Here is a 27,657-nt window from a genome sequence, read left to right as displayed (position 1 = left end):
ATTTTCTGTGTGAAAACAAAGCAGATTATGAAGCCTTTTGAGGTAAATGTGCAATTTAGAGCAATACAGTAACTGCACAAATTGTGACAAATTAATCACCAACAGCAGCGTCAGAGTTAATCTGTGTAACCCGTTCTACATCAGGTTTACCAACTTGTAATAATCTGCCATGCTATATCCTGAGATTATACTGCTTGCCCTCTTCTGCATCCCTCCAAATATTGGATCAGTCCAGGATCATCCATCCAACCCCACAGAGCAAATGCAAAGTCTAATTTTTATCCCCTGGATCCAACCTTGTGTCAAGTAGGTTTTACTGGAAGCACTGACTGTGTGTGTTTGCATCCTGCGTTTAACTGGCTAGGCTTCCTTTCAAATAGCAGCCATAGGGATCAGTCTGATACAACATGACCTCATTCCTTCAACTGTAATCTACAGCACAGCAGCAGTAGTCGCTGGTTCCTGAAATCCAGCATTAGAGCAAATTGGAAATTGGAAGTTTTTGCCACCCTGATTGGCAAGCCTTCCTGCTAAACAAGAAAAATAAGAACGAAAAACCATCATGACATAGTTTTCAAATGAGTTCTCATCTAAAATCCAGTGCTTGATCCACAAATCCAGTGACTCAATTGAGGATTGAAATGTCCAACATGTCTGTGCACCAGACTAGTAATGTTCTTGAATTTTACATTTGGAATATTACATTGTAATGAGAGTCAAGCTGTGATGTACTGGAGGTGACTCTTTATGCAGCATTGGATATTGCACTGTCACACCCCTTGGTGTCATCATTCCCTTGGCTTGCTTTAAGTACACAGTCGGTACACACAGAGATCGCTGTAATATTCAAGTCCACACATAACCCATTTTTATTCAGAGTTGCAGTATTTTATTTTTTTTTGTACTTGATATAAATTATGAAGATTTTGGCTCAAGTATATTTTGAACCTGAGAAAAAATGTTTGACATGCCAAATAAGGCACTTGATCTTACGAAAGAATTTGTTTCAGACTACTGGTGGGAAAATGTGTTAACGAATAGATCACAATATTTAAAGTTTTTAAAAGTGCAATGAAGAAATAAACAAATAGTTCAGCTTTGTGTCCCAACAAGCTTAGATACTGCTGGGCGTTGACAACAGCTCATCTAGTATGAGTGTTAAAACTTTCCATCTTATTTGTTTTCTCTTCATAGTCCAACCAGAAAAATCAGTAAATGCCACATTCTACAAAACCTTAAGATAATTCCATCATTTGATAGTAGTGTGGCTCTATGTTTCTATCTGCTTGCAAAGACAAAAAATACATTTTCTTAATACTTCCCTCTGGTGTTGACAGTGATGATACAGTTGTTCAAGAAACATTGTAGGGATTTTAAAATAATCTTAATGGAACATATCTAATTGAATGGAATTTTTATCAACTTGGCTTAAGGTGATTGCTGAGAATCTCTGCTAAGGAAATCTTGCCATTCTATCCTCTCCTAGCTCTCTTTACAAAATGCTAGCATGTGTTTTATTGTTGCCAGTTTGTTTTTCTGAAATCTGCTCATTATTCTTATATATGACACAAACATTTTGCTGCAGCTGAGTAGAATACAAGCAACCGCCTTGATTAAAACTAATCAACATCAATCCATCCATTTGTGCACATGATGCATACCTCCAGAGACTGATGGTGAAACTGCATCTCCACTGATCTACCGTGCAGTCCCAGGGTGCCTTGCTACCAATGAACTTGATATTTGTATTGAACTAGCTGAAGTAAAGCTCAGATACAATTACATGTCCCTGGAAATCTCACCAATGAAGCTCTCCATGTACTGTTCTTAAGTTAATCTGAATCCTGTAAGAAGGCTGAAGGTTTGTAACATCTGACTCTTGAGAGAGTTGGTAGTCTCTACTCTTTTGGCCTCAGGATCCGCTGACACCACTGTGGGATTTTATATGGCCTTCGTGGATAAGTGGCTGTTATCTCCAATCCCATCCACTTTGTCATATTAAACCAACATGTTGTGATTAATATTTAGAAGCGAGGCAATTTCACCACCATACTTTTTGCACAGATGGCAGTCTGTCATGATACTATGATGAAATTCACTGGCCTCCTGAGAGCAACAATTATTTTTACATTATTTTACAAATGTTTGTAGAAGCAGTCTGCATGCCCAGGTGGAGGATTTTATACAAGTGTGGACATAGAAATGATTGGATCCCCTGATTTCAATGTTTTGGACCGAATAATTCTTTGCACAGCATCTTGGCTTTTAAATAACTTTAAAGCCAAGTAAAGGTAAAGTCATTCATTTGTTGATGGTCCAGAGCTGACCGAGGTTTTGTTTTCATTTTCTGGTGACTTGAAATGTATTAGTTTGAACAAAATTACATCAATACCTTAAACATTTTTAAGACCTTAGAATTATCTTCTAGTTTGCTATTTCTTCGACAGGAAATGAGGAAATTCTTAGAACTAAAGCTGAAATAAGATCAGCAAATATTACTAAACTTTGGAAGATCAGGGATTTTTGACACGATCAAAGGCTGAGTTTATGCAGCCATGTTAACATAAATCTTCCCCTTAGGCTCTGCAGGATGTGGGAGTTGCTCTTGACCTATCATGAATTTGTCAATGTCGTTAGATGTCAAGTCACATCGCCCAACTTTTTTTCCCCCTTTGAAGTAAACTGTTCTCCCTGACGTTTGCTTTATATCCCTTCTTTTTTTAAATGATGCCAAGGATTTTCCAGTGCTTGCATCTAGACTCCACATGTCAGTCATTCTCCCAGCCAAAGACAAGGTAAACAATGTGAGAGAGATGTTTATTCTTACCATAGATGAGACACCAAATTGTTCTTTTGAGGCATCAAACAATGCCTACAATGCCTGAAACTATCAATAATTTTTCTCTCCCAGTAGTTCCAAAGTAAATTGTCAAAGCATTTTGTTGTAAAGTACATTGGCTTGTATGGCCACCTGATTGTATTGGTGTCTCTTGTTTGGTGACAGTCAGCATCGACCAAATTTCAAAGAACTGAAATCAATCCACCTCAGGTATAACTAAGTAACACTTAGTAGAAATCCCCCTTTTTTTTTTTTTACATCTGTCCCTTTTCAGAAGAATATTTAAACTCTTCTCAACTCGGATATTCTCAAAACAGACCCATCTCCTCTATTGTCTTGATAATACAGATATTGATCTTTGGCAGTGATAGATTTCCCCTCCCTCTTCTTTTTCCAAAGTGAAGTGAAGTTAGCATTTCAAAAGGTTAAAATTCAGAGCAAGGCCAATTTAACACAGCTTTACTGAATAGCCTCCAGATAAAATTAGAGGGTGTGCATTAACATTAAGGGAGGAGAGGTTGCAAAAACATTCATTACAGAGTTTATTTTTCTTATTCTTTTATCTTATTGTATGAACTCCATTACACAGTGTCCAACTCAGTTGAACCAGTGTTTCACCAAGAGTCTTTCTCTCAGCTTCGTAGGGGGTGCACTTGTTTTTAAACTTCTCATAAGCACACATGAAATAAAGAACTGAAATAAAAATAATTAAGTGATTTCTTCAGTGGAAATCATTGCTTATTTTGAGGACATCTCTTGTCCACACTTCATTGCCGGTGACTCCACAGTTTTTAATTTGGTCCCTCCAAGCCCTTTAAAAACAAAAATTTTACTTTTAGTTTAGTTTATAAGACCATAATTCATTCACCCTTCTTTTTTTTATTTCCTTCTCTGGACTGAAACTTTTATAATTTTTCCTCCATCATTTCTAACATCCCTTCAAACTATGGCTTTGAATATGTCAAGCCAATCCAAGTAGAACAGTGGGACTAATGTTCCTCCATTTTCCAAAGTGAAGTGAAGTTAGCATTTCAAAAGGTTAAAATTCAGAGCTAGGCCTTCAAACTATGGCTTTGAATATGTCAAGCCAATCCAAGTAGAACAGTGGGACTATTTCTGGGTGCAGACTAGAAGTATTTGCTGCATGTACAACATATTTTATTGTGCCTTACTCCTTCTTCGCTCTTTAAATGAAATATGTGTAATGTGTTGTCAATAATTGGGATGAATAATGTTTCATTTATTATATATTTGAACAACTCTATACTTAGCCCAGCTCGTAAATTTGAACTGATCAAGATTTGCAACAAACTTACAGTTACTTGTAGGCACTTTATTTAATTAAGATGTTTCAGTCAGTAGACCTTTAAATTACATGATGAAAGTTTACTCACTGAAGTAAGTTAAATTAAATGAAACAAATTAGCATGACTAACAGCGTGTAGGATATCTTGATTGCTTTTTATGAATAAATTAATGAATCTAGCACAGAACACCGATGGAGGATAGGTTAGTTGAAAGAGGGAGAAAAGCTAATTGTTTCAAAGGGGGAAGATAGACATTCAGATGGAGATAGGAGTTGAGATGTGCTGAAAGTGAGACAAAGGAGTGACACAAGGAGAGGACCCAGTACATTGTGTGCATAGAGATGAGCTTTGCCTGGCGAACCCTTCTAATCAGACAGTGTTAATCTTGTTTTGTGTTTGCAGCTTTTGCTCCGCACCAGCACTCCTTACTGGCTCTGATAATGGCTGGAGCAGCATCAAATTCATTAATTGAATTAACTCCCTCTTTATCACCACATCTGCCGGTGGTTCACTCACCCCTAAAAACACTTCACCGACCAGCTAATTGACTCAGGGCATCTCCTCGCCCGCCCGCCCTGCTTCACATTCCTAATTTACTGGTCCAGGTCCCAGCCGGGGTTCATGTGTCAGTGGCTACTATTTAATTTAATTTTCCCAAAGGTAATGGAGATGGTTTTGTTAATGAATGAGGGGAGCAAAGAGTTTCTGTGCTTATTTCATAAAAGGATTTGGTCGCAGGTGTTTATCAATTAAGGAACATGGGTCTGCAAAACAAGCTCAGTGCAGTTTGGCTTACTCTCCAGTTAAACAATTTAAGGGGGAGCGGTAGCCTACTTAAATTATTTCAGAAATTACATGTAACCCCTGTTTAAAAACCATGTACTTAAGGCCTGTCTCTTACACATTGCAAAATATTTACATGGTTGGTTTTAGGTATATTAAAAATATAAATGAGAAACGTGAGAAATAATGGAAAAAGCAGAAAGCCAAAGCTTTTCTGGAGATGACTTGTGTACTTACATAAGTGTATTCTTGTTTCATCAATTATTTTATTAGTTTAAAGACTGCATCAAATCTCCTATCTGTGAAAGGAGTTTAGGTTAACGAGGGACAAGTGAACTCAACAGAGTGGGACCCCCCACTCCCCCTCCCAAAAAAAACAACAACAAAAAAACAGGACAATGGCATGATGGGAAGAAGAAGGTAGAAGAATGCGGGAGAAGACAAGGAGGAAGCTAATGGAGACCGCTGCTAACGCCTGCAGAAGTTGAGGTGGGAGAAGGAACTGGACTTTTTCGTGCATGTTCTGAGCGAGCAGGTCTGAGTTGGTTTTATTGTTTAAACTGGGAGAAGAGGATTTTAGTAGCGACATCGCACCCTAGCTTCATCAGGCCTGCAACAGAAATTTTAACCGGTACCTGACAGTGTGTGTGTGCGTGTGCGTGTGTGCGTGTGTGTGTGTGTGTGTACGAGAGAGACAGAGAGAGAGAGATAGCATGGGCCCATGCGTGATATTGTGTTTAAGTTTAGATCTGTAAATTCTCGGTAAAGTTATGGAGTTCTGTTGGGGACAAAAGTTAAATTCTGGTTATAGTAAAACAACGGTTAAAAAGAAGGGTTTTTCCATTTAAAAAAAACAAAGTTAAAGTGATTAACACATAAGGGACTGAAAAGGAAAAGTGCCTTATCGACTTCATTTTTATTTTGGGGAAACATTTAACATTGGGAATTAATGGCATTTCTCCATATTTAGGTTTTTGATAATTTTGAGGTATTGTGTAGCCTCATTTGGAGCTAAGGGTTTATTTTTCCAAGTTCTTATTAAAAGAAACTATTCAGTTAACTGGTTGTCTGGAGTTATTTATGTTACATCAAAGTTGTGTATGGTAATTAGATGAGTAAGGATTGACTATAACACAACCATTGATTTGTGTTGATTTATTTACAGTACAGCTTCTTTATTTATTTATTTGTTTCATTTATTTATTAGGTTATGCAGGAAGTATTCATGTGAAAGTAATACTTCACAAGCTGATGTGAATTGTGTAACTGAATGTAGCCCTTTCAACAGGGCATATCTGCCATATTCTTTACATCACCAGATCATTTCATGGAGAGTGAGTTTTTCACAGCTTGGAATTTAATTTTATAATCTACCCTTGGTAAAGTTTCTTACTCCTGGGTTACTGTCTGCAGTCCTTGATATTCATGATGCTATTTGCGCAGCATTGTTCTCTAACAAACCGCTAATGTTTTATAGAATAGTGGTATTTATAATAATAACAAAATGCATTACCACTATAAAAAGAGGCTGTGCACAAAAGCATGCCACACTTTCCAGACATGTATTTGCAGAGATTCTGAAGGCCACCTCTCATTTTCCTTCCACCTCACAGGTGTGTGCTGCTTTGTGTTTGTCTAACACATAAAATCATAATATAAAGGTTTTAAGCGGTGCTTTGGCACGACGGTGCGCTGTAAGTACATTATCTTTGCTAACTAGACTGCAATATAGTGAACATATTTTCTCCTCTTGGTCTTTGGTTATATTAATATTTTGTGGGTTTTTTTTCTTTTTGTGCCATGGACATTGTTTGTATAGCTTTTCAGACGTGCTTGTCCTTGTTATTTTTGCCTATAAAAATATATTTAAATGTTCATTTCTATTGAATGTGAGGATTGGTTTACTCATCTTTCAACCACATTTACAAATCAGTAAACATCATTATTAAGATACTGTTTCACTTTTTGTGTTTTTAACCAAATTTCCATGTCCTTTAGATAAAAACATTGTGTTTTCTCTGTATTTTCAATGAAATTTTGCTGAAAGATGAATTTGATGTTTCTTCTGTTAACTAAAATATAATAAAGGCATAGACAGCATGTTTTCCAAGAGTGCTGCAGTAACTCTTGGGAAACGTGTTTTTTTTTTTTTGTTTTTTTTTATTCAAACCACTTATCCAATAAAATCTTTTTTTTAAATCTTCCCCTTCTTCAAATGTTTCCCCATCATCTGTCCCTTTTCATCCGCATGATGGAATACCTGTCTTATCTGATCCACTCTGCTGGTTTGTCTTTCTGCCCACACACCTCTAACTTCCAGCTATTCTTCCACCCTGGAGCTGACTATGAAGACCTTTACACTTCCTTTTCCCAAAAAAAAAAGAAACAAACCAAGACGGAATATTTTCTCCGACTATCTCGAAAACCAACAGTTCATTTTATTTCCTACCGATGTGCTCACCCGATAAACACATCTGCATTTTCTTTGTCACTACACAATCATAAATTCATCAAAGCAATGATTTTATTTGACTGTTTTGAAAGGATTAGCTTTCTTTTGATCCCCTCTTTATTCAACGCTAATTTGAAAATGGATCATGAGTTAAAAATAGAAATTTGGATGGATGGTAGCAAACAATAATACCTACTTCTACTGTGAAAATGGACACAGAATAGATGTGATGCAGTCTTTACTGTAGGGTAATGATCTGCATCTGTCAACGTCTTTGCATGTCTTATTCAGCAGTTTCAGCAATTATTCACCGGATGGCAGTGCTAGATTATGTGCCTGTCACACACCTGCCATTTGAAACATCCTATAAATTTAAGGCTTGACAGCCAGGAATATTGGTGTGGATATCCACTGTGTCCACAGGGTGACACATTGATCTCTTATAAGGTTGTCATTAACTTAACTTGTGGTTTTGGTTTTAATACTCTTGACATAATTTTTTTTTCTAACCAAAATGTTAGTTCAATTATTATTGTTATCTCCCTCCAGGGGAGGTTTTTATTCCTCAGGTTTTTATTTAGCAAAGCAATCAAGTTGTTATTGACACACTATCAGTTATACTGTTTTTAATCTGTCAACTTTCAGACTCTATGACAATGTATAAGGACTTGCAAAGATTTCAAATATAAGTTACTGTCTAGAGAAATGTTCTGATCAATCTGAATAATTGTATCTTAACATTAGCAACCTGACTACTCTGCAGCTCTTCCTGATCCATACCGACCAAACACCGTTTTTTTATTTTTGTTTTTTTTATCGGGATCGGCATTTAGTTTTTCAGCAGTATGAGCCATTCAGTCTGTTTGTGAGATAAGCCCATTTGGGACACCTATCAGCCCCTACATACCACAACAGTTATTATTGGTCAATAATAACTGTTATTTGTTCATCTTTGCTTCTTTTCCTGGGCAACTTTGGATCAGTCACTGCAGACCATCAAACGGGTACTAAACAGTCTTGGAGATTGTTTGACCCAATTGTCTTGCAATCACCCTTTCAAATGCACTCAAATCCTTATGCTTGCCAATTTTTCCTGCTTCTACCAAATGGACATTGAGGACAAATTGTTTACTTGCTTCCAAATAAATCTCCTCTCCCCTCTAGCAAATGCCATGATGAGGACATGATCAGTATATGTGGGTTCTCAGTCATTGCTCAAATCCATCTCTGATTTCTACCGTGGGCCTGCATTTGGTTAAGTTGCCCTGCTTTTTTTTAAATTTTTGTACCTCGGATTCATAAAGATTCCATGTCTTCCTGAACTTTCAATCTACATGCTGGCACTTGGGTCCCACACTATCAATCTGTAACAAAGATTTGTTTTTGTGTCAGACGTTGCCTTGGACTCTCAAAACCTAATATCACAGCCATGTTGCTCAAATTGCTCAACATAACGGACATCATTGCATTGCTCATTTTAAATATATCAACAAACTAACAACATTTCAACATTCAGAAGGGAGCTTGGAATGGAGGGAGTGTTTTTTTCCTCTGCCGGTGTTGCTTCTAGAAGTCAATCAGGTCTATAACGGGGGGAGTTTAAAATGGCCTTTTCTGTCATCTGTAAATACTCATTTTACAGATAGAGGTTTTCACAGGATTAATGAGGCAGCTTTATGTGCTGATACATGTGAAAGTGAGCCTTCTTTCAAATTGCTTTCCCTTATTGTTGCCTCTCGTAACTCCAGTGATTGCCCTCTCTTACCAAAAATCACATTAACCAAACCAATCTCGTTCATGACTTGTTGTTAGTTAATTTAGACCCACTGCTCAATATAGTGTGTCACATGCTGCAATGTTTATGTGATGCATTGCATGAGGGATAGGAAGGAATGGAGGGAGAACCCAATCATGCATTTCAAATCTGCTTCATTAAATCTCATTGTGGGTCAGTTCATCTAACTATGTATTTAAGCAACTGATTAAATGCAAATTTATTCTGAAATGCCAAGTATAATCACAAAACATTATCTAAACTAGTGCCCTGTAATGAACTGGTGACCTGTAGGGTCACCAGTTCAATGTAGCAATGTAGCTGATGCATACTTCTTTTCTTGCAGTAAAGCAAGAAAAAAAAGAAACATGACACAGAAGCTGAAACTTAACTTATTGTTCCTGGTTAGCTAGGTTTAGCAATTAGGTTTAGCATTACAGCTATTTTTGCCACACATCCCTGAAAATCAAGGAAATTGTTTTGTTTCTTGTAGATCAGTATGAGATTTGTTTTGTCCTTTTCACAGTGTGTTATTGAATTTAGCAGGATTGGGTCCACATTAACTTAGTTTTAAAGTAATGAGTTAATAGAAGACAATACTGAAATTGACTTTAAAACTATATAAAACAACACAATGAATGAAATATGCCTGCTCTATTTCTACTTAATAAAAATAGATACACAATGTTTGACAAGTGAAGATATATTAGCCAATTCTTTTCTTTAGACCATCCTTAATACCGGTGCAGTTTTATGTAAAATGTGTTGCAGTAATAATGTAACTGTGTCAAGTAAAATGCCTGTAGAAACAGATTTCAGAATTAATTCTGAAAATGGCAATAGTAATAGTTTTTGATATGGATGGACCAAACAGGCTAGGAATGCCCCTGATCTGCAACAAGCACTTCAAATCTTAAATATGAATCTTAATGCTTATTTGAGCCCATGGATTTGCTTATAGTAAACCACAGACGTGGCACATAAAAACCAAAGACCATGGTTTTTATGTGCCGTTAGGTGTCCTTTTATTTTTCTACTAAAAATGTAACAAATCTTTTGAAACAATGCGCTTGGCTACTTAAGACTAAAACATTTTACAGTCTTGGAACTCTACAAGCCAGTATGATTGTTTTTGATTTGTTTATTTTTTGGTCTTTTGATGAATAGGGAAAACTGTAAACGGTTATTGTAGTGCATTGTAATTTTTGCCGTGGCACCATTGAGTGATAATGCCAACAGAGTGCATCTCCTATGTAAATCTAGGAAAAATAACCCCTTTTTCATGTTCTTGCTACACTATTGTGGTATTTGCAACCAGCCTCAATGGACCTTACCAAGCTCCGCCCAGAAACGCCCCTCGAAAGTCTCACATGGCTTCATGTCTCACAAACAAAGCCTCGCGGAGCTTAGTTTCTATGTGTAAACATGGCGTGTAAACTGACTCTCTGCAGAGTATTTATGAGTTGATTAGTTTAGCATCTCTGCCGGATTTTCAAAAAATATCAACCACGACAATGGACAGGGGAACCAACAAGTTCATGTCATCTTTTTTGGACGACATCAGGGTGTTTGAGCCTTGATGCCTCCAACATTGTGCTCGTCACAGCGAAATGCTACCGGTCTATGAGAAAAACAGCAGATTCTCACACCCTCAGCATAAATATAACTGTGGACAAGATCACTGATGCCTATTGTTCTTGCAAGGCTGGGTAAGTCGGGCATTCATGGTTTTCAGGGTTACTTTTGAAACCAGTGATTTCTGTTGGCAAATGTTCGAATGTGCCTGATACACGGTAGTCGGTGCTAGCATGGCTAACACGATTACAGTTTAATAAAAAGCCTTTTCAGGTAAAATAAAATATTTAATATATGTCAGATACTGTACACATTGCATATTGATCTGTTCAGCTAACGTAAGACTGTAATAGACAGGCTTCAAGGTGTAGAAGTTGCATCGGTACTGCCATTATGCTGTACTTGGCTAAAAGGTTTTCATAATGGATGTGTTTATTATTGACTTTCTTTTTTTCATTCACTAAACACAAAGAAAGCAAAGCCATAATACTTACACCAGCAGACACTCCTTTGTTCTTATTGATCCTATGACGGTTGAGCTGCAAATGTGGTCCTGCACAAGCTTTGATCCAAGGCATTCCGTTTCATATTTTGGAAACCTGTGAATTTTAGTTCCACAAATACGATCAGGATACCTGACATCGCCTGTACAGATACCCCACTGACGGTGGAGAACCATTCTTTTTCGAGTCCTGACGCAAAAACGTTCTGCCGGTCTGCTAGTCCACAATGTACATTAGCATGTGTTTACTACTGTAACTTGTGTTTGTGAGACGGTCACACACCTGGTAGCTGCGCTGTGACGTGAAATGGTTATTAGCCAATGAAACGCTGCCCCTGTGGTAAGGTCCATTGGAAGACTGTCTTCCTGGCTCCCTGTTTGCCAGTTTGAATGTTGTCATATGATTGCAGTCATTTATATGCTTTGGATAAGGTGACAACCTGAAAACAGTGAGCAAAAGAGCAATCAGTCTTGGTGTGGAAACTATGTTCAGTTTCCACACCAATGCCCTTTTACTCTCAATCTAAGGAGCAGCAACCACAAGGACAGTTACTACTGTTGCAGATATTGGATAAGATAAAGGTGACTAGTTGGACTTAGACAAGGTAATGACTGTATTCCTCTACATAGACTGTCATGTCATTATCTACCCAGGACAGCTTTTGTATTCATCTTTTTATAGTATTTAGCAGATCCAAAATGAAGTAGACCCAATATTCATAATTGAGTTAGATGAAAAGTCTCTAAGCTTTTTTTGTTCTGTGTTTTGGACCAGGTTTTGTCTTCTATCTTGCCCACATACATTTTTTGGGATGCTTTAGAGTTTGAGGAAGTTGTGAAGGCAAAATAAAAAGCAAAAGCCACTCTAGTACTTTATGATAATTTAATGTGACAATAGAAGATAAGGATAGCTATACCAGTAAACCGAAAAGGAAGCAGGTCATACTTTTTACAGCATTTGTATATCCGCCCACATACTGTGACCATGAATAATGGAAATGATGGCAGGATAAAAAAGGCTTGGGCAGGTGGTGCAGAAATTGAAGTGCTTTACAAACCCCAGGTGCAGGAAGACAATTACCTTTCTGCCATTGGATTACTCTCAGGTTTAAGGTATAGTGAAGTATATACAAAATGTTTCTGACTACAAAATGATTCCTAATTGGTTTAAGCTTGCTAATCCTGAATCCTATTTTACACAGCTAATGATCCATCTTTTTTTTTCTGTTACGTTTCTTAACTGTTAATAAAAAAAAAGAAAAAAGGTTTATAGGCTTAGTCATGCTTCGGCATTCCAAAGGACGCTTGAGACTTTGAGGGTTCTCTTGTCATTAGGATCTACAGGAGGCATTTTTTCACTTTCAGGGGCTGAGGTAAAACTATTGACTGTAATGCGTCATGATCACTTTAAAGTTTACCCTACACAAATGTGTGTATGCTTCCTGCAGCCTTTCCTTTATTTATTCACTTGTCAATGTTACTCCTGGCAGAAATGGGTGCCTCGGAATCTTTACTTTGAACATAAAGTTTGACAATGACAAAGAGCTGAAAAACTAGACATTTTTATTTAAATGGAAAAAAAAAAACATACTGAGACAAGATCCAGACTTTTGACCTTTGCAGAAAACTCAGAGAGACATGCATACCTCATGTCTGTCTGTGTATGTCTTCTAACAGGATGTTGGTGTCAAGGAGGTTGATTTAGAACTGCCTCGTTGTACCTCTTAGTCACCACGTGAGCTAGTAATTGCCCTGCAACCATCAACACTATGGATAAAGCAGCTGGCTTTCTACCTTAACACTATGATGGACCGTAGCACCAGTATGGAAAAGTCGGGGCAAAACCACAGCATGGTCACCATAAAACAATATCAAGATCTCCAACAAAATTGGAAGACATCCAACAAAATGTCATACATGGCATTCTATAAGTGACCCTATGGTGATTTATAAGTCACGGGACGTTTTATGCAAAGTCTGTCTCCACACCCATATGACAGAACTGTTTTTATTCTACAGTTCAAATGTAATCTTTCACAAGTGGCTGCAAGCAGTAAATTTTCTTTTGGATTCAAGTTTTAATTATTCAAAAGTGTCAGTCTAATTTTGGAGAGATGAGGCTCTTCAGGAGAGCTTGAAGGATACAGGACATGTGCTGGATTCCCAAAAGAGCTACCAGCTTTCTTCTGCTGGCTTAAATGGGTATATTAGAAACATTTTATGACCTTGCAATGGTCTAGCAGCATACAGCATGTATCAAAAACCTTTAAGGCCTTTTCGTGTAGATGTCTTACAGTGAGGAGTAGAGTGCTGGTTAAAAAAAGTATAAAATACTGCAGAGAACTTGTTTCTGATGACATTTTATGTTATATTCTGCACACTGTTTTATTTTTCATCAGCAATTAATTTGTGTGTTTCAGAGTCAAGATGAAGGACGGAGTGGTGTTCTTGGGAGCTCGAGCCAATAACCCAGTTATGTGGACAGTCAGTCAGGATGTCAGAAGCGAGGGTCATAGGGTTGTTACACTGCACTGCCATAGGAAGGAGAACAGCTTCAATCAAAGGTACGTATGCCTCTCTTTGTCTGCTAGTTAAAAGTGCAAATTATTATAAACAAGACATGTTATTTGTCATACATTTGTCAGTAAGTAAGTGATTGCTTAAAAGCAAAGCTGGGCATGACTCAGCATCTGAGAAATATATATTTTTTGGCACTGCAAAGCGCTCAGATTCTCAGCCAAGTGTGGCCACCGAAATGTATTGTTCAACAAAGTGTCAGCTTTGCTTCGGCTTAATGGATATGGATAATATGTTGAGTTTTCTCTATGTCAACAAATATTCTGTAATATGCAGCCTCTGATAATTAGTTTTACACCAGTGCATAAAGATTTCAATATTTATAAATGTAGCTTAACCTGGAGGCCCTGAAGTAACTTGTAGAGCTGTATATTTGTTTCAGTCAATTAAGAGCTGTGGTTTAGTCTTCCGCATTCCTGTGTTTTCAACTTTTTCCCTGAAAAAACATTATTTATCTTAAGTAACTCTGAAATAACCCCTCCCGACCCCACTGAGGGACATGGGTGTAAGAAAATGGATGGATGGATGGATGGATGGATGGATGGATGGATGGATGGATGGATGGATGGATGGATGGAGCTCTGAAATATTGAAATTTTTAAAGTGTATTTATTTATTGGACTATGCAGCGCAAAGAATTATTTACTTGCTATGAAAACCAAGTCTTTGCTGCAGTTCTGTTGACACTCAGACGTTTTGCAACCATAGTTTTGGCAGCATCTGATGTCATTCATTCTTTATGAACAAGACTTAGCTAAATACATCACATGATGCACCTTCATATTTGAAAATTCCACGCAAATTTTATATTTAGTTACGTTTAAACTTTGAATTTAAAGCTGCAACTCCTTTTTTTTGTGGTTGTACAATTTGTAAAATTATGCATTTGTGTTGTGTTTATTCCATCCACTTGGATATTCTTCCTATAATGCAATACAATACCATTGAATTTCCCTCTAGAGCAGCTGAATGTTATCGTGGGGAATCTTATTTATCCTTAAGCTGTTTTAAAAGGTCAGTAAGAAAATGTTTTTGTTTCTGACATGGAACAAATGCAATGTATTTTAAAATACTTCTCTTCAAGTAAAATGCACAAGTAATAAATGGGTTATGTTATTGAAGGGAAGCAACATGATGTTAAATGATTGATTAAAAGTTAACCATTGCATACATAGAAACCATTGGGGTTCTGTCAGGTAAATACGCCTTAAATTCACTGACACTTGGATCTTTCAGTGTCATTCAAACCTTTTAAATCAGGTTGTGCTCTTAGCTGTGAACGTTTGCGGAGGTGATTGATGATTACAAGTTTCCAACCATGAAAACAAAGTGTTCACAGAATTTGACATTCTGCAAGGCCACGTAAATGACTTAAGTTGAAGAGAATAGCAGCACACAGGAAGTGACACACCCCGACTGGGGTTGTTATTTCCTCCTGCATGTCAAGGTGATGACAGTGATGAATGACAAGTCATCTATCATTTATATGTGTCTTTCTTGCTGTCCCACTGAGGAGAAGGAACATGGAATTATACAGAATTGTTTAAGTCAAGGTCATACGCGTAGACTGGTATTTTCCTTTGCACTTTTAAACTCACCAACGGACTGACCTATAACACGGGCAAAGCCTGTTTTTAGACGGCAGGTGGACATTTATAAAAAATAGAGCTTATTTTATCTAAGTGTTTAAATGTATTGTCATTTTTATCCTACATACAAACCATTGTTATTAGACAAGATGTATGTCAAATAAATGGATGGAAATTAAGGGACTTTTAGACATATAAGCTTTATAAGTACATCCTCATACACACCTAATGTGATGTAGTGGAATGTTTTTTTTTATGTATTCTGATGAGATGGCGTCTCTGTTCACTCTGCAATATTTGTTTAGCCATTTGTTTCAAGTCCCTCAGTTTCCTGCAACTCCACATCAACTTCCTGTAATCTCAAGTTGCCATCCTTTCTGGTTTTTGTTTTGCTTTTCCCAGCAAACCATTTTTTCTTTTTGTTTTTTGTATTTTTTCAATTACAATTTTGATGCTGTATTTATAATTTATTTGCATCAGGTGACCTGGTGCTTTGCGCTACGGTTTTTCACAATCACATATCACAAAAGTAAATCATTCATCTCAGTTTGCTGGTTTTCATTTAACTACAAGATTATGAAAGAGTATTCAACAACATCACATGTGCTCTTTTAGTCCAATTCTTCACTGCTCTGTCATGGGGTGAGGTGTTTAGTTATTTTTCAGTCTTTGTAGTGATGTGCATATTAAATTATGATGTCCTTCAAATTTGAGCAAATAAAAAAATCAGACCCCACAAAATAACCAGCTTAAGCTGATGTGACCATTAATTGTGATGCTGTAATAAAATATCAAGCTGATTAATTTGTAAAACAAGGGATGCAGATTGATTTATTTGTGACTGAATGATGGCCTTTCAGTCTTCCACAATCTATCATTGAAGAACAGCCCATACTCCTGATCCATCAGCTAAAAGTTACTGTTGAATATAATATGACAGGATGATCGCCTGCATAATGGGACAGAGGTTGCTCGTTTTGAGCAACAAACAGCCTATTCCCATTTGCATCACAGATTCTTTTTACAACAGCGTGTCATTTCGACTTGTTCCTGCAGAAAAAGCAGCTGCAGCATCAGTAATAGCTCTGCTCAATTAGGTGTCCCTCTGAGCAATTAAAGAAGCCCAGCATGCACATCGGCAGGACCTCCTTTAATAACACTGAGATCATGCATTGTACAAAATGGTTTATTTGCTCCATGCCACTTCCCTAACATGATAAAAAAAAGAGCCCTTACCTTTCACCATACTGAATCCCAAAGCCTTAGAAATTACATTGTAAATACTTTCAAGGCTAGGGTCATTCACTTTCTATTTATCATTAGAACCACCAAGACTGAGTCGTGTTTTAACCCAACATTCCACCCAGTTACAGGGGGAGTTTCTAGTCCCTCCGTTTCCTGCAGCTTGTCTCCTGAAACCCCCTTCCTAACTGGTTTCCCATGAAACCTCTTTGGTCCAGAACACCGTGGCATGCCTCGTCTTCAATTGGCAAAAATCAGCTTACACATGTCGAAGAGATCTTTTAGAGTTTTTTTTTTCTCTAAAGCAACAGTTAGATGAAAGTCGGAGGCAAAAAAGCCTGAAGCCTAAGTGTCATGTTTTGCTTGATTCAGCCAAGACTGAAATATATCAATAAAAAACGAAAAACGGCAATGTTGTGACACACACTCCTTAAAAGCATTATGAAGTGCATTTTCTCTACCCCAAACAGAGTGCACAGCAGACAACAACCTTTTTAGTTTTATATTCCTTGCATGTTTTTGTAGATTAAAATCTTCAAGGAAGGCACAGGAATGTACATAATTTGTTGTGACGCTAATGCTGACGTGCTCAATAAGCCCTCTTCTACTCGCACTCATTTGGAGCAAATATTTATTTTCACTGCACCGTTCTCTTCTGGTTCTACCTCTAAGCGTCTGCCACCTCCTAGAATGTCCGTGAAAAAAAAAATTTAATATAAATAAATTATATATATATATATATATATATATATATATATATATATATATATATATATATATATATATATATATATATATATATATATATATACACACACACACACACAGGTCCTTCTCAAAAAATTAGCATATTGTGATAAAGTTCATTATTTTCCATAATGTAATGATAAAAATTAAACTGTCATATATTTTAGATTCATTGCACACCAACTGAAATATTTCAGTTCTTTTATTGTTTTAATACCGATGATTTTGACATACAGCTCATGAAAACCCAAAATCCCTGTCTCAAAAACTTAGCATATTTCATTCGACCAATAAAAGAAATGTGTTTTAATACCAAAAAAAGTCAACCTTCAAATAATTATGTTCAGTTATGCACTCAATACTTGGTCAGGAATCCTTTTGCAGGCTTCAATACGGCATGGCATGGAGGCAATCAGCCTGTGGCTCTGCTGAGGTGTTATGGAGCCCAGGATGCTTCGATGGCGGCCTTAAGCTCATCCAGAGTGTTGGGTCTTGCGTCTCTCAACTTTCTCTTGACAATATCCCACAGATTCTCTATGGGGTTCAGGTCAGGAGAGTTGGCAGGACAATTGAGCACAGTAATACCATGGTCAGTAATACCAGTGGTTTTGGCACTGTGAGCAGGTGCCAGGTTGTGCTGAAAAATGAAATCTTCATCTCCATAAAGCTTTTCAGCAGATGGAAGCATGAAGTGCTCCAAAATCTCCTGATAGCTGCTGCATTGACCCTGCCCTTGATAAAACACAGTGGACAAACACTAGCAGCTGACATGGCTCCCCAGACCATCACTGACTGTGGGTACTTGGCACTGGACTTGTGGCCTTTTGGCATTTCCTTCTCCCCAGTCTTCCTTCAGACTCTGGCACCTTGATTTCCGAATGACATGCAAAATTTGCTTTCATCCGAAAAAAGTACTTTGGACCACTGAGCAACAGTCCAGTGCTGCTTCTCTGCCGCTGTTTCTGGTTCAACAGTGGCTTGACCTTTGACCTGGGGAATGCAGCACCTGTAGCCCATTTCCTGCACACGCCTGTGCACGGTGGCTCTGGATGTTTCTACTCCAGACTCAGTCCACTGCTTCCCCCAAGGTCTGGAATCGGCCCTTCTCCACAATCCTCAGGGTCCGGTCACCTCTTCTCGTTGTGCAGCGTTTTCTGCCACACTTTTTCCTTCCCACTGAGGTGCCTTGATACAGCACTCTGGGAACAGCCTATTCGTTCAGAAATTTCTTTCTGTGTTTTACCCTCTTGCTTGAGGGTGTCAAAGATGGCCTTCTGGACAGCAGTCAGGTCGGCAGTCTTACCCATGATTGCGGTTTTGAGTAATGAACCAGGCTGGGAGTTTTTAAAAGCCTCAGGAATCTTTTGCAGGTGTTTAGAGTTACTTTGTTGATTCAGATGATGAGGTTAACTGCTCGTTCAGAGAACCTTTTCATGATGTGCTAATTTTTTGAGACAGGGATTTTGGGTTTTCATGAGCTGTATGCCAAAATCATCAGTATTAAAACAATAAAAGACCTGAAATATATCAGTTGGTGTGCAATGAATCTAAAATATATGAGTTTAATTTTTATCATTACATTATGGAAAATAATGAACTTTATCACAATATGCTAATTGTTTGAGAAGGACCTGTATATATCCCCCCACACCCCTGTCCCCCTCTCAACAATCCATCCATGCATCATTTATGCTGGCTTGTCCATGCAGGGTTGCAGTGGGCTGGAGCCATCTCCATCGATCATTGTCCTAGAGGCGGGGTAAGCCCTGCACAAAGTGCAAATTACGGAAGACCAACATGCATGTTTTTGGACTGTGAGAAAGCCACAGTAACCAAAAAGAACCCACACATGGGTTAGCAGTGCATGCAAACTCGATCCAGAAAAACCTGTAATAGCAGAAAATGTCAAAGTTAGAAGTACAATTTAGACTTCTACTGTAAATAACGTTAGATTAGCATTTACATTTTTAGAAATAAAATGGTTAAAACAATTTGAAATAATGGAAGCTTCTCTTTTCCCATATTTTTCATTGCATAAAACCACTGATCTTTTTTGTTGTTGTTGAAGCATATATTAAGATATCAACAACTCTAAGCAATTTTTTTTGACCAGGACCCAACCCTACCATAAACACTCAGGCACTTAATCAATCCACCGAATAAAAAGGTTTTTAATGTTGCTGTTTATATCTGGTGCACATTTTTCTATTTTCAGATCTCAAATCTCGATGTTGCAGACAGTTATCAAATATTTACATTTAATTGAAACAATGAGAACACTGTACAAAATATTCTAGGCATTTGCTTTGTACCCAACTAATAGACTCACACAATCTACCCCAGTCTACAAGGAATAGGCTTCAGTTGCTCCTCTTCAGTTTCCCAGAAATACCCCCTGCCCCAGACCTTCACCCATCACTTTGACCTGAATAACTAACAGATTGGCACAAAAAAATAGTTGTATATTCATCAAATTGATCAAATATTTAACAATTGTACCATAAATGTGAAGATAACACATCAAGCATGAGTTTAATAATGCTACCCTTGCAGTCAAATACGGTGATATTCAGTTTTCTCAGGGGAGGTCTTTTATGTAAAACACTGAAGATCAGGCGTACAGAGAGGGATGAATAGATAGAAAAAAATATATAAAACAATAATCAGAGAAAATATTTTCCCTTGGGATTCCAGGCTGTGTTAAAGGTTTGTAGTTCAACAAAGCATGAAGCAGACTGCCAAGTAAACATTGGCTTAAGGGAATATCGGTGAACTCCACTGACACTGAGCCCAATAGAACACTGGTGGAGAGACCTTAAAATGACGCTTTTTGTGCCAGATTGAAAAGTTCTGGAAACCAGAATAAGGTAATCATGTGTTTTAATTAAAAATACTCATAGCTGCTATGATCTTTGTCTTTACTCTGCTCATGGTTTGCATGGTCAAGGACCATAGATTGCAAGACTAGAGGGATTGACTTGAACATATCATAGAGAGAGTTGTGTAGGTCACTTTAACACAATTGTCAGGAAGTAACGATTTGGATCTGACTTACAAATTCAATGCCAGATCTTAAATTATGCATGCATTCTTTTTTTGATCAGTGTGAAGCTGAAAATTTTTTTTATCAGCAGTTGTCAAGTAATAAGTAGGTTGTACTAAATGTGATATGTTCTTCCATTTTCTTTGAAAAAAAGTTCTCCCTCAGAGATGGTTGCATATATTATAAGGCCACTCATTTGACCAGACAATGGAAACTGGACAAAATAGTGTCTTAAATTGTTTATTTTATTAATTGAAAATTTCTTATTGTTGTCACATCTAGTGCTGTTGGGTATTGACATCAACATTTCTCTACAATGAGGAGTGTTACACAGAGTTTCTGATTGTATTACACCAGGGGTGTCCAAAGTCTGTCCTCGAGGGCCGGCATCCTGCATGCTTTAGTTCTCTCCCTAGTAAACAACCTCCATAAACAACCTCCCCAGCAAGTCAGTGTTATGCTTAGGCTTTCTGATGAGCCGTCATTTGATGCAGGTGTGTAAAACCAGGGAGAGAACTAAAACATGCAGCATGCCGGCCCTCAAGGACCGACTTTGGACACCCCTGTATTACACAATAAATGATGATTTTTTGATTTATAAAGATGTGGATATTTTTCCAAATGTGTCAACGGAAAAATTTAAGAGTTATAATTAGACTGCAGGGAGAGTTTAAAATTGGTCCATGTTAAAGACGGAGATAAAAGTACAGATTTTGTTATAAACTGTGCGGCGAGACGCATCTTACCAAGTATTCACATAAGAACACTATATAACATCATCGTGTGACATGTTGGGTATTATTTGCTGGATTTGACTTTTGTTTTTTGTATTTTTACCAAACTCTGCTCTGTGCACAGACAATTTTACAATCAGCCAAAACTTGCTTGAAGACTTGTGATTCTCTTCTGCACTTCAAGAAAGAAATAATGTGTTTAAGGCGTTGGATGGAACAATCAAAAATGTTCCCTTTTATCGGAAGTTGAAGCAACCCAGTTAACATTATCTCCTTGAGTTGCCGTGGTGATTGCAAAAGTCTTGATTTTAGCTTTGGATAATCAGCAACGGTTGTATAACAGTAAATGGAGAATAAACACAAATAAATGCACACATCTTAACTATAGAATAGAAAGTGAAGGACACAAAAAACAAACAAGAAGAGTGTTTTCAGATGGGACATGACATGAGATTATTTTCTGATGTCAATTGAAATTCTCCATATTAAAAAATAATAATTACTTATGCCCTTCTCAATTACCTTTGGAAGAGCATTTTTCTGCCTAGGAACCCATCAAACTTTATAACTGCTATTGAACTATTTGCAAAAAGTTTATTATTATTATTTAAGTTTGGTGATGAACTCCAAGTCTTTCAGACTAGAAAACCTGCTAGGCCCCACTCTAATCTTTAGAGATGGGACTTGGTTTTAAAAATATAAGTATTTAATATATCTTCCAGTAAGAAGAAAAAAATGCTGATAAAAATAAAAACATAACTTTTTAACTGGGACATGAATAATTCTGGATTTAAGTGTAGACACATTGTATATATTTGTATATATATATATATATATATATATATATATATATATATATATATATATATATATATATATATATATATATATTTTTTTTTTTTTTTTTTTTCCCATTAATTATTTTGTAAATGCTTTAAATAATATATGCTGTTTTATTTTCTCTATATAGTGCTTCCATTATGTGAAGACTACAATCAGTTTTTGTTTCTTTTTCATTTCTCAAGTAACAAGCATTCCTCTCCTGACATCCTGTCTTTTATCTCTCTCCCCTAATTTAATTTCCCTATTTCAAATATAAGAACAGGTACAAGAAACGATCTGACCAAATGTGACATCTGTAGGCCAGCAGTTATTAGAACAACACTGGTAAAATATCATGCAGGACATCGTAGCTTCATCTTTCCAGTGGACGAGGTTAAAGGTTTCATGTCAGCAGATATATTTACTTTCCAGCTTACAATGGGTCATGACCCCTTTAAATAAAGCAGGTGCTAAAAGTCTGGTAAAGAATACACAATTTTCTCTTCTGCAGGTTCCTCTCTTTTTTTCAAATTTGAGTCACTCTTTAAATTAATGACTATAACCAGTTAACCAGTTTCTGGGTCACAGGCAGGAGGCTAGGGAACACAAGAGTCAGAGAGGAACACATTAAATCAAGGAGGGGAGCCTCATTTCTTACACATCCTGCTGCATTTAATTGCGATGGTAAAATCTAAATGGCTGAACTCCAGTAAGGGGAGAAACAGGAAAAATGGCAACCTAAAGGAAAGGGCTAAGTTTGGAAACGGTTAGAACGTACCAGAAAAGCCAACAGGATCAGTGTACGCACCGTTTGAAAAGTTTCAAGGTGTGCATATTTTCACATAATCCACTGAGTAATGACTTTGTGGCTTCTTTGATCCTTTACCGTTTCATCCTCTTTGTGTTGGTGATATTGGGAGAGACACTCATTTTACAGTAATCATAGTTAAGAAATAAAGGACCTGGTTTTTGAGGGTTCGATTCAGTGTGCTTCTTTTAACAATCTGTTATTTTCACAAGCATTTTAACGTCGTTTGTATATATGCTTTTCTTTTATTGAGTTTTTTCCTACCTTTTAACGAGTCAACATTTGCATTATGCATAACTTGGACTTCAAGAGGAATGCTTCATTTAAATATATAGGTTTGTGGATTTTAAATGAAGTTGATACCAAATATATTCAAATGATTTAAAAAGCTGGAGTAAAAGATGCTTAGACACCTTTCTATCTAACACAATAAAAGTCAAATATGCAAAAGATCACAGTTTACTATTAGCACTCCCTGATTACTGGGAGATGGTATTGAATCCATTACAACTTTCTGGTTCAATTTACTACTGACCTTCGGATGGCGCTACGATCCCCATAGAGATACTCCACCACAGTTCAATAGTTCATTCATCTGGAATTCTTATATGTTCCTTTATGCACCTCGCCAGGAGTCATGATCACTGGAGCGTAGTTCTGAGATGGTACGCCAGACCTGCGTACTTTCAAATCTGAGATATAAAGTGGTTTTATTCTTCATTTTCCTCAGAAGTGTGGCTGTTCTTGTGTGGGTTTATGACCGAAAGAGTTTGTTTGGTAGTTTCACAATTCACTACCTCTTGGAAAGTTGGGGGTCATTCCATGGCCCATTCTAAAAAAAGGAAAAAAGTCTTCCTTAGATTTGCTGAAACCATACATTTCTTTGAAAGAACACAATATTCTGCTCTTAGTCTTCTCCTGTAGTGTGCTAGAGTGGTGTTCTAGGCTATTTAAGGGACTGCCACCTAATATTAAACAACTAAATCAAAGAATTTCTACATTTTCATTCATACACATGTATATTTCAGTTCATAAAAAAAAATTTTCTTGGGCCAAATAAAAATATCTTTGCTAATTTTAAAGGAAGTTTATTTTTTGGGTATGATTGAGATGTGAAATTGCTTTCACAGTGCATAAACATCGGATGTTTTTTTTAATCTCTCAAAGATTTGTCCCGCCTGTGTGCATGCACCAAGCGAGTGCACTGTCTCCCAACAAAACCTGTACAAACAAACAAGTGAACAAAGAGAACCCTCCAGCAAATTTTCACCTTCAAAGTGTAAGGGATTGAGAAACATGCCACCGCAGCCAGTCTGCTGCTACTGGAGATGACTCCTGCTGTGAGCATGTGGGCGTAAGGTTTTCTCTGAAACACTGACAAGAAAGCGTTGTATTACCTGCACTAAGATGTAAGACTCATAACCAAAGAACGCCAAACCTCAGCTCTTGACTGATGAAGCAACAAATCATCGATGAATGTTGACGTGTGTATTAGAGTTTGCATTTTATCTTAAATATGTCTTTTGCAGGATTCGTAAAATATTTGGGGTTTGGATACACAGGAAGTATTTATTACAGGAAGTTGCATAAAATCTACCCAGACATCTGCCTTTTGTTTTCTGAGTTTACTAAGTGTGCAGGCACTGGTTTGAAAATAGGTTAAAGATTTAGATTGTTCCATTGTCTAGTCAAATGAGTGCCCTTATAATATATGCAACCATCTCTGAGGGAGAACTTTTAAGAAGTCCCTTTACACACAGTTAATTGAATCATGTTTTAGGCATCTGTGAAATCGAGGCTTGTCACTCTGTGTTTGCCCCAGCCATCTGCTGCGGGAGTGACATGAGCCACCGAGGGTCTTTTTCCATGAAACAAAGAAAGCAAGTGAGTAGGGGTAGAAGAGTTGTTTTTGAATGAAATGATTAGCATACTCTGTTCCTTGGGAAGTGGAAAATCACAATTCTCATATAAATAGCTCATAAAGATTCGAGTTAGAAAAGACTGCTTTAGCAAATAATTATCTCTCAATGCAGGATTTCCTTCAAGGACTCTGTACCATACACGATTTTTCATTGTTATAAGAAACTACCTGCTGACTTAAATTGTAGACCTTCGCTTCAGTATAATTCAATTTCATCTTAAACAGATCGGAACTGCAGGGATCCTATGATGTTACAGTACTGTCTATATTAATGACAAAATGGGTGATTACAAAAGCATGTTTTTTATTTTGATCTAGATTAATGCATAATCTTTTTAAAATTCAAATATATAATTGGATCTGTTCTAGTTGCTGTTCTTTCAGTTCCATAGTATTTATAGAACGTTTCCTAATGAAAGCTTCTTAGTGAGAGGGCAAGGGAAGCAAAAACATTCCTCTGTTTCAGATCTACAAGAAATCTAATTAAACTAATTATCAAAATGAAAATATAAAATTGCCTTATAATTGATCATTATTTAACGGGACGAGAAAACACTTTTGCTTCTATTGAAGACAAGATGAACAGATTAAGCTACTACATATCACTGCACACCTAACTAATGGAAGAATAGTCATCTTAAATAATACAGAAGATTTGAAACCCATTTTCCTTTTTTTCGTCTGCAGCACACAAAGTGGTTTCAGCATTCTGAGTAGAGGTCAAGAGGCAGCGGAGGATGCCTTCTAGCCCAATGATAACTCATTTATTGCAAACAATTTGTGTAAGGTTTTTATATATATATATATCCTTGATGACAGGCGTCATTTAATTTACACACTGCTAAATGTAAAAGTCTGAGAAATGCCTTTAAGTACTCCACTAGACAGTAATTGCCAATAGATTATAGACAAATGCCAATTAGTGTTTAGTGTTATTAAAAGGTGTTTTCTAACCTTTTTGCTTCGTTGTTGTATATGAGAGATTAGTCTTTCAGATCTGTGCTGCATTTATTTTGCTGAAAGCAACATAGTTATGAATTGACATTGGTCAGTGTTGGGCATTATTTACTTTAAAGTTTTTTGAGAGGAATTTTAAATTACACTTGTCTTTTTGTTTATTTTCTTTAAATAAATAAATCTTTGCAGAATAGGACTTGGCATTTGTTCCTTCTCTGCCTGGTATTTCACCTGTAGCAGGTTGTGCCCCAAAAACAATGTACATATTAAACCATAAACTAGGTGCACTGTTACACCCGTTCTCAGTAGCTTTTCAAAATCTCCATCTCACAAAAGAATGGTAAAAGCTTGAATATTAAAGTATAAAAATATAAGAACACTTCTTTCAAATGTTCAACAAGAGACTCCAATGAAGTTTTATATTAAAAATTTAAAGGTCACCTTTGTTTTTTAATATACTTTTTTTTCTGGCCATTTTTCAACACTACAAGGTCAGGTCAGATTATAAATGAATGTATTTAATTTAAAACTTGAAGTACAATCTGCCCAATTTACTGAATAGGCATGTAACGATACATCTAGCTTAGGATATAATACTTGACAATTAAGATTCTCCTGTTTTTCTTATTTTTTTTAACAAATTAAAGATTTCACACAGATAGCTGAAAAAAAAAATTAATCAATGTGCAATATTCCGGTCCAGATTTGACTTAGTGAGAGCAATTATTTTAACTTGCATATGTTTTGCTCTGTGAAATTTAGTTGGAGTACCCCAGGATAATCCACACATGCATACAATGCTAGCTCCACCACCATGCAGCCCAACATGTAACTAGAGATTGTAAAATGCAGTCCAAATTTTTTTTAAACTGTTTGGTTTAACACCAATAGAAATCACCATTCATTTGTTAACTGCCAATGGTCGGAAAAAATTGCAACTAAGCTGTAAACTTTTATCTGCCATTTTCTGTTTTCTATAGATCACCAGAAGTTATACTAGAAAAGCATTTTCAAATTGCAGTCTTCTTTAACCCAAGTCATCATTTTAGTCTTTATTTATGAATGAAACACAGTGACAATCACATATAGAATTAGATGTTGAGCCTAAAACGCTCACTTTGATATCCAGGGCTTATAATAATAGCTTAACCTTACTTTTTAATGAGGTCACACACTGACAGCAACCTAGATAGACAAGGAACATATTAGTATTTTAATATTGCGAGAATGGCACAATCACCCTCAGTAATGACTGCATGATGTGTACCAGAATTGACTTTGTTAGCAAACCCAAATACATTTGATTAAATCATCCGTGTTTTCCATATAAAACATACAATATGTATGTTGTGCAATTTCAGTCTGAAACCCTAATGACCAGTTTTATCGGTTGTTCTTGTGAGATGGTAATTATTGCTGGAGGCTTTGTACGGGTGACAATCTTCTCTCATCACTTCTCCTCTCCACCTCCATGACAGCTTCTGATTCTTTTTTTGCCCTTAGTATAAAATGACAGATAATTATCACCTGACTTTGTTTGACTACCGTCAAAGGTAAATGTGGTTCATTTGTAATTTTTCTTTAGTAGAGAGTGAAAGAGACATCTTTCAGTGAATACAGTGAGTATATTCATTTTGTTACATTGAAGATGTTTACTAAAAGTATGTGCATCACTGCAGTTTTGGTATTTTATGTGCAGGAAATGACTTGAAACCAATGTTTTGCTCATTTTGCGGTAAGCCTATGATAATGGACACGTCTATAAGGCAGTTTTGCTCCATTTCACGAAGTCGTTAGGAGTTGGAGTCATTGACAGAACAATGATGAGTGAAGATCGAATGGGAAGGGAGTTCAATAATCAGTCCTTTCCAGTTCATTGGCAGAGGTCAGAGGGCCTTCTGCTTGTACTGGGCTTGACTCACAGGCTGCATAAATGCATACAATCAATGGCCAGACCTAGCAGGAGCTTGTAGGACTGCATTTAC

General features: G+C 36.9%; 1 protein-coding gene across 1 annotated transcript in view; it reads left to right on the top strand.

Moving 5' to 3' along the window:
* The window catches only part of LOC103473593 (transmembrane protein 132C), a 159,538-nt gene that overhangs the window by 84,016 nt on the left and 47,865 nt on the right, over positions 1–27,657 (top strand). Inside the window, exon 4 of the mRNA XM_008423935.3 lies at positions 13,653–13,796. Coding sequence (XP_008422157.2) covers positions 13,653–13,796 — 144 coding nt within the window. The remainder of the gene's footprint in view (positions 1–13,652; positions 13,797–27,657) is intronic.

Source organism: Poecilia reticulata, chromosome 12 (assembly GCF_904066995.2).
Source record: "Poecilia reticulata chromosome 12, P_reticulata-male-v2, whole genome shotgun sequence".
NCBI classification, from domain to species: Eukaryota; Metazoa; Chordata; class Actinopteri; order Cyprinodontiformes; family Poeciliidae; genus Poecilia; species Poecilia reticulata.
This window is presented reverse-complemented; position numbering and strand designations above follow the sequence as displayed.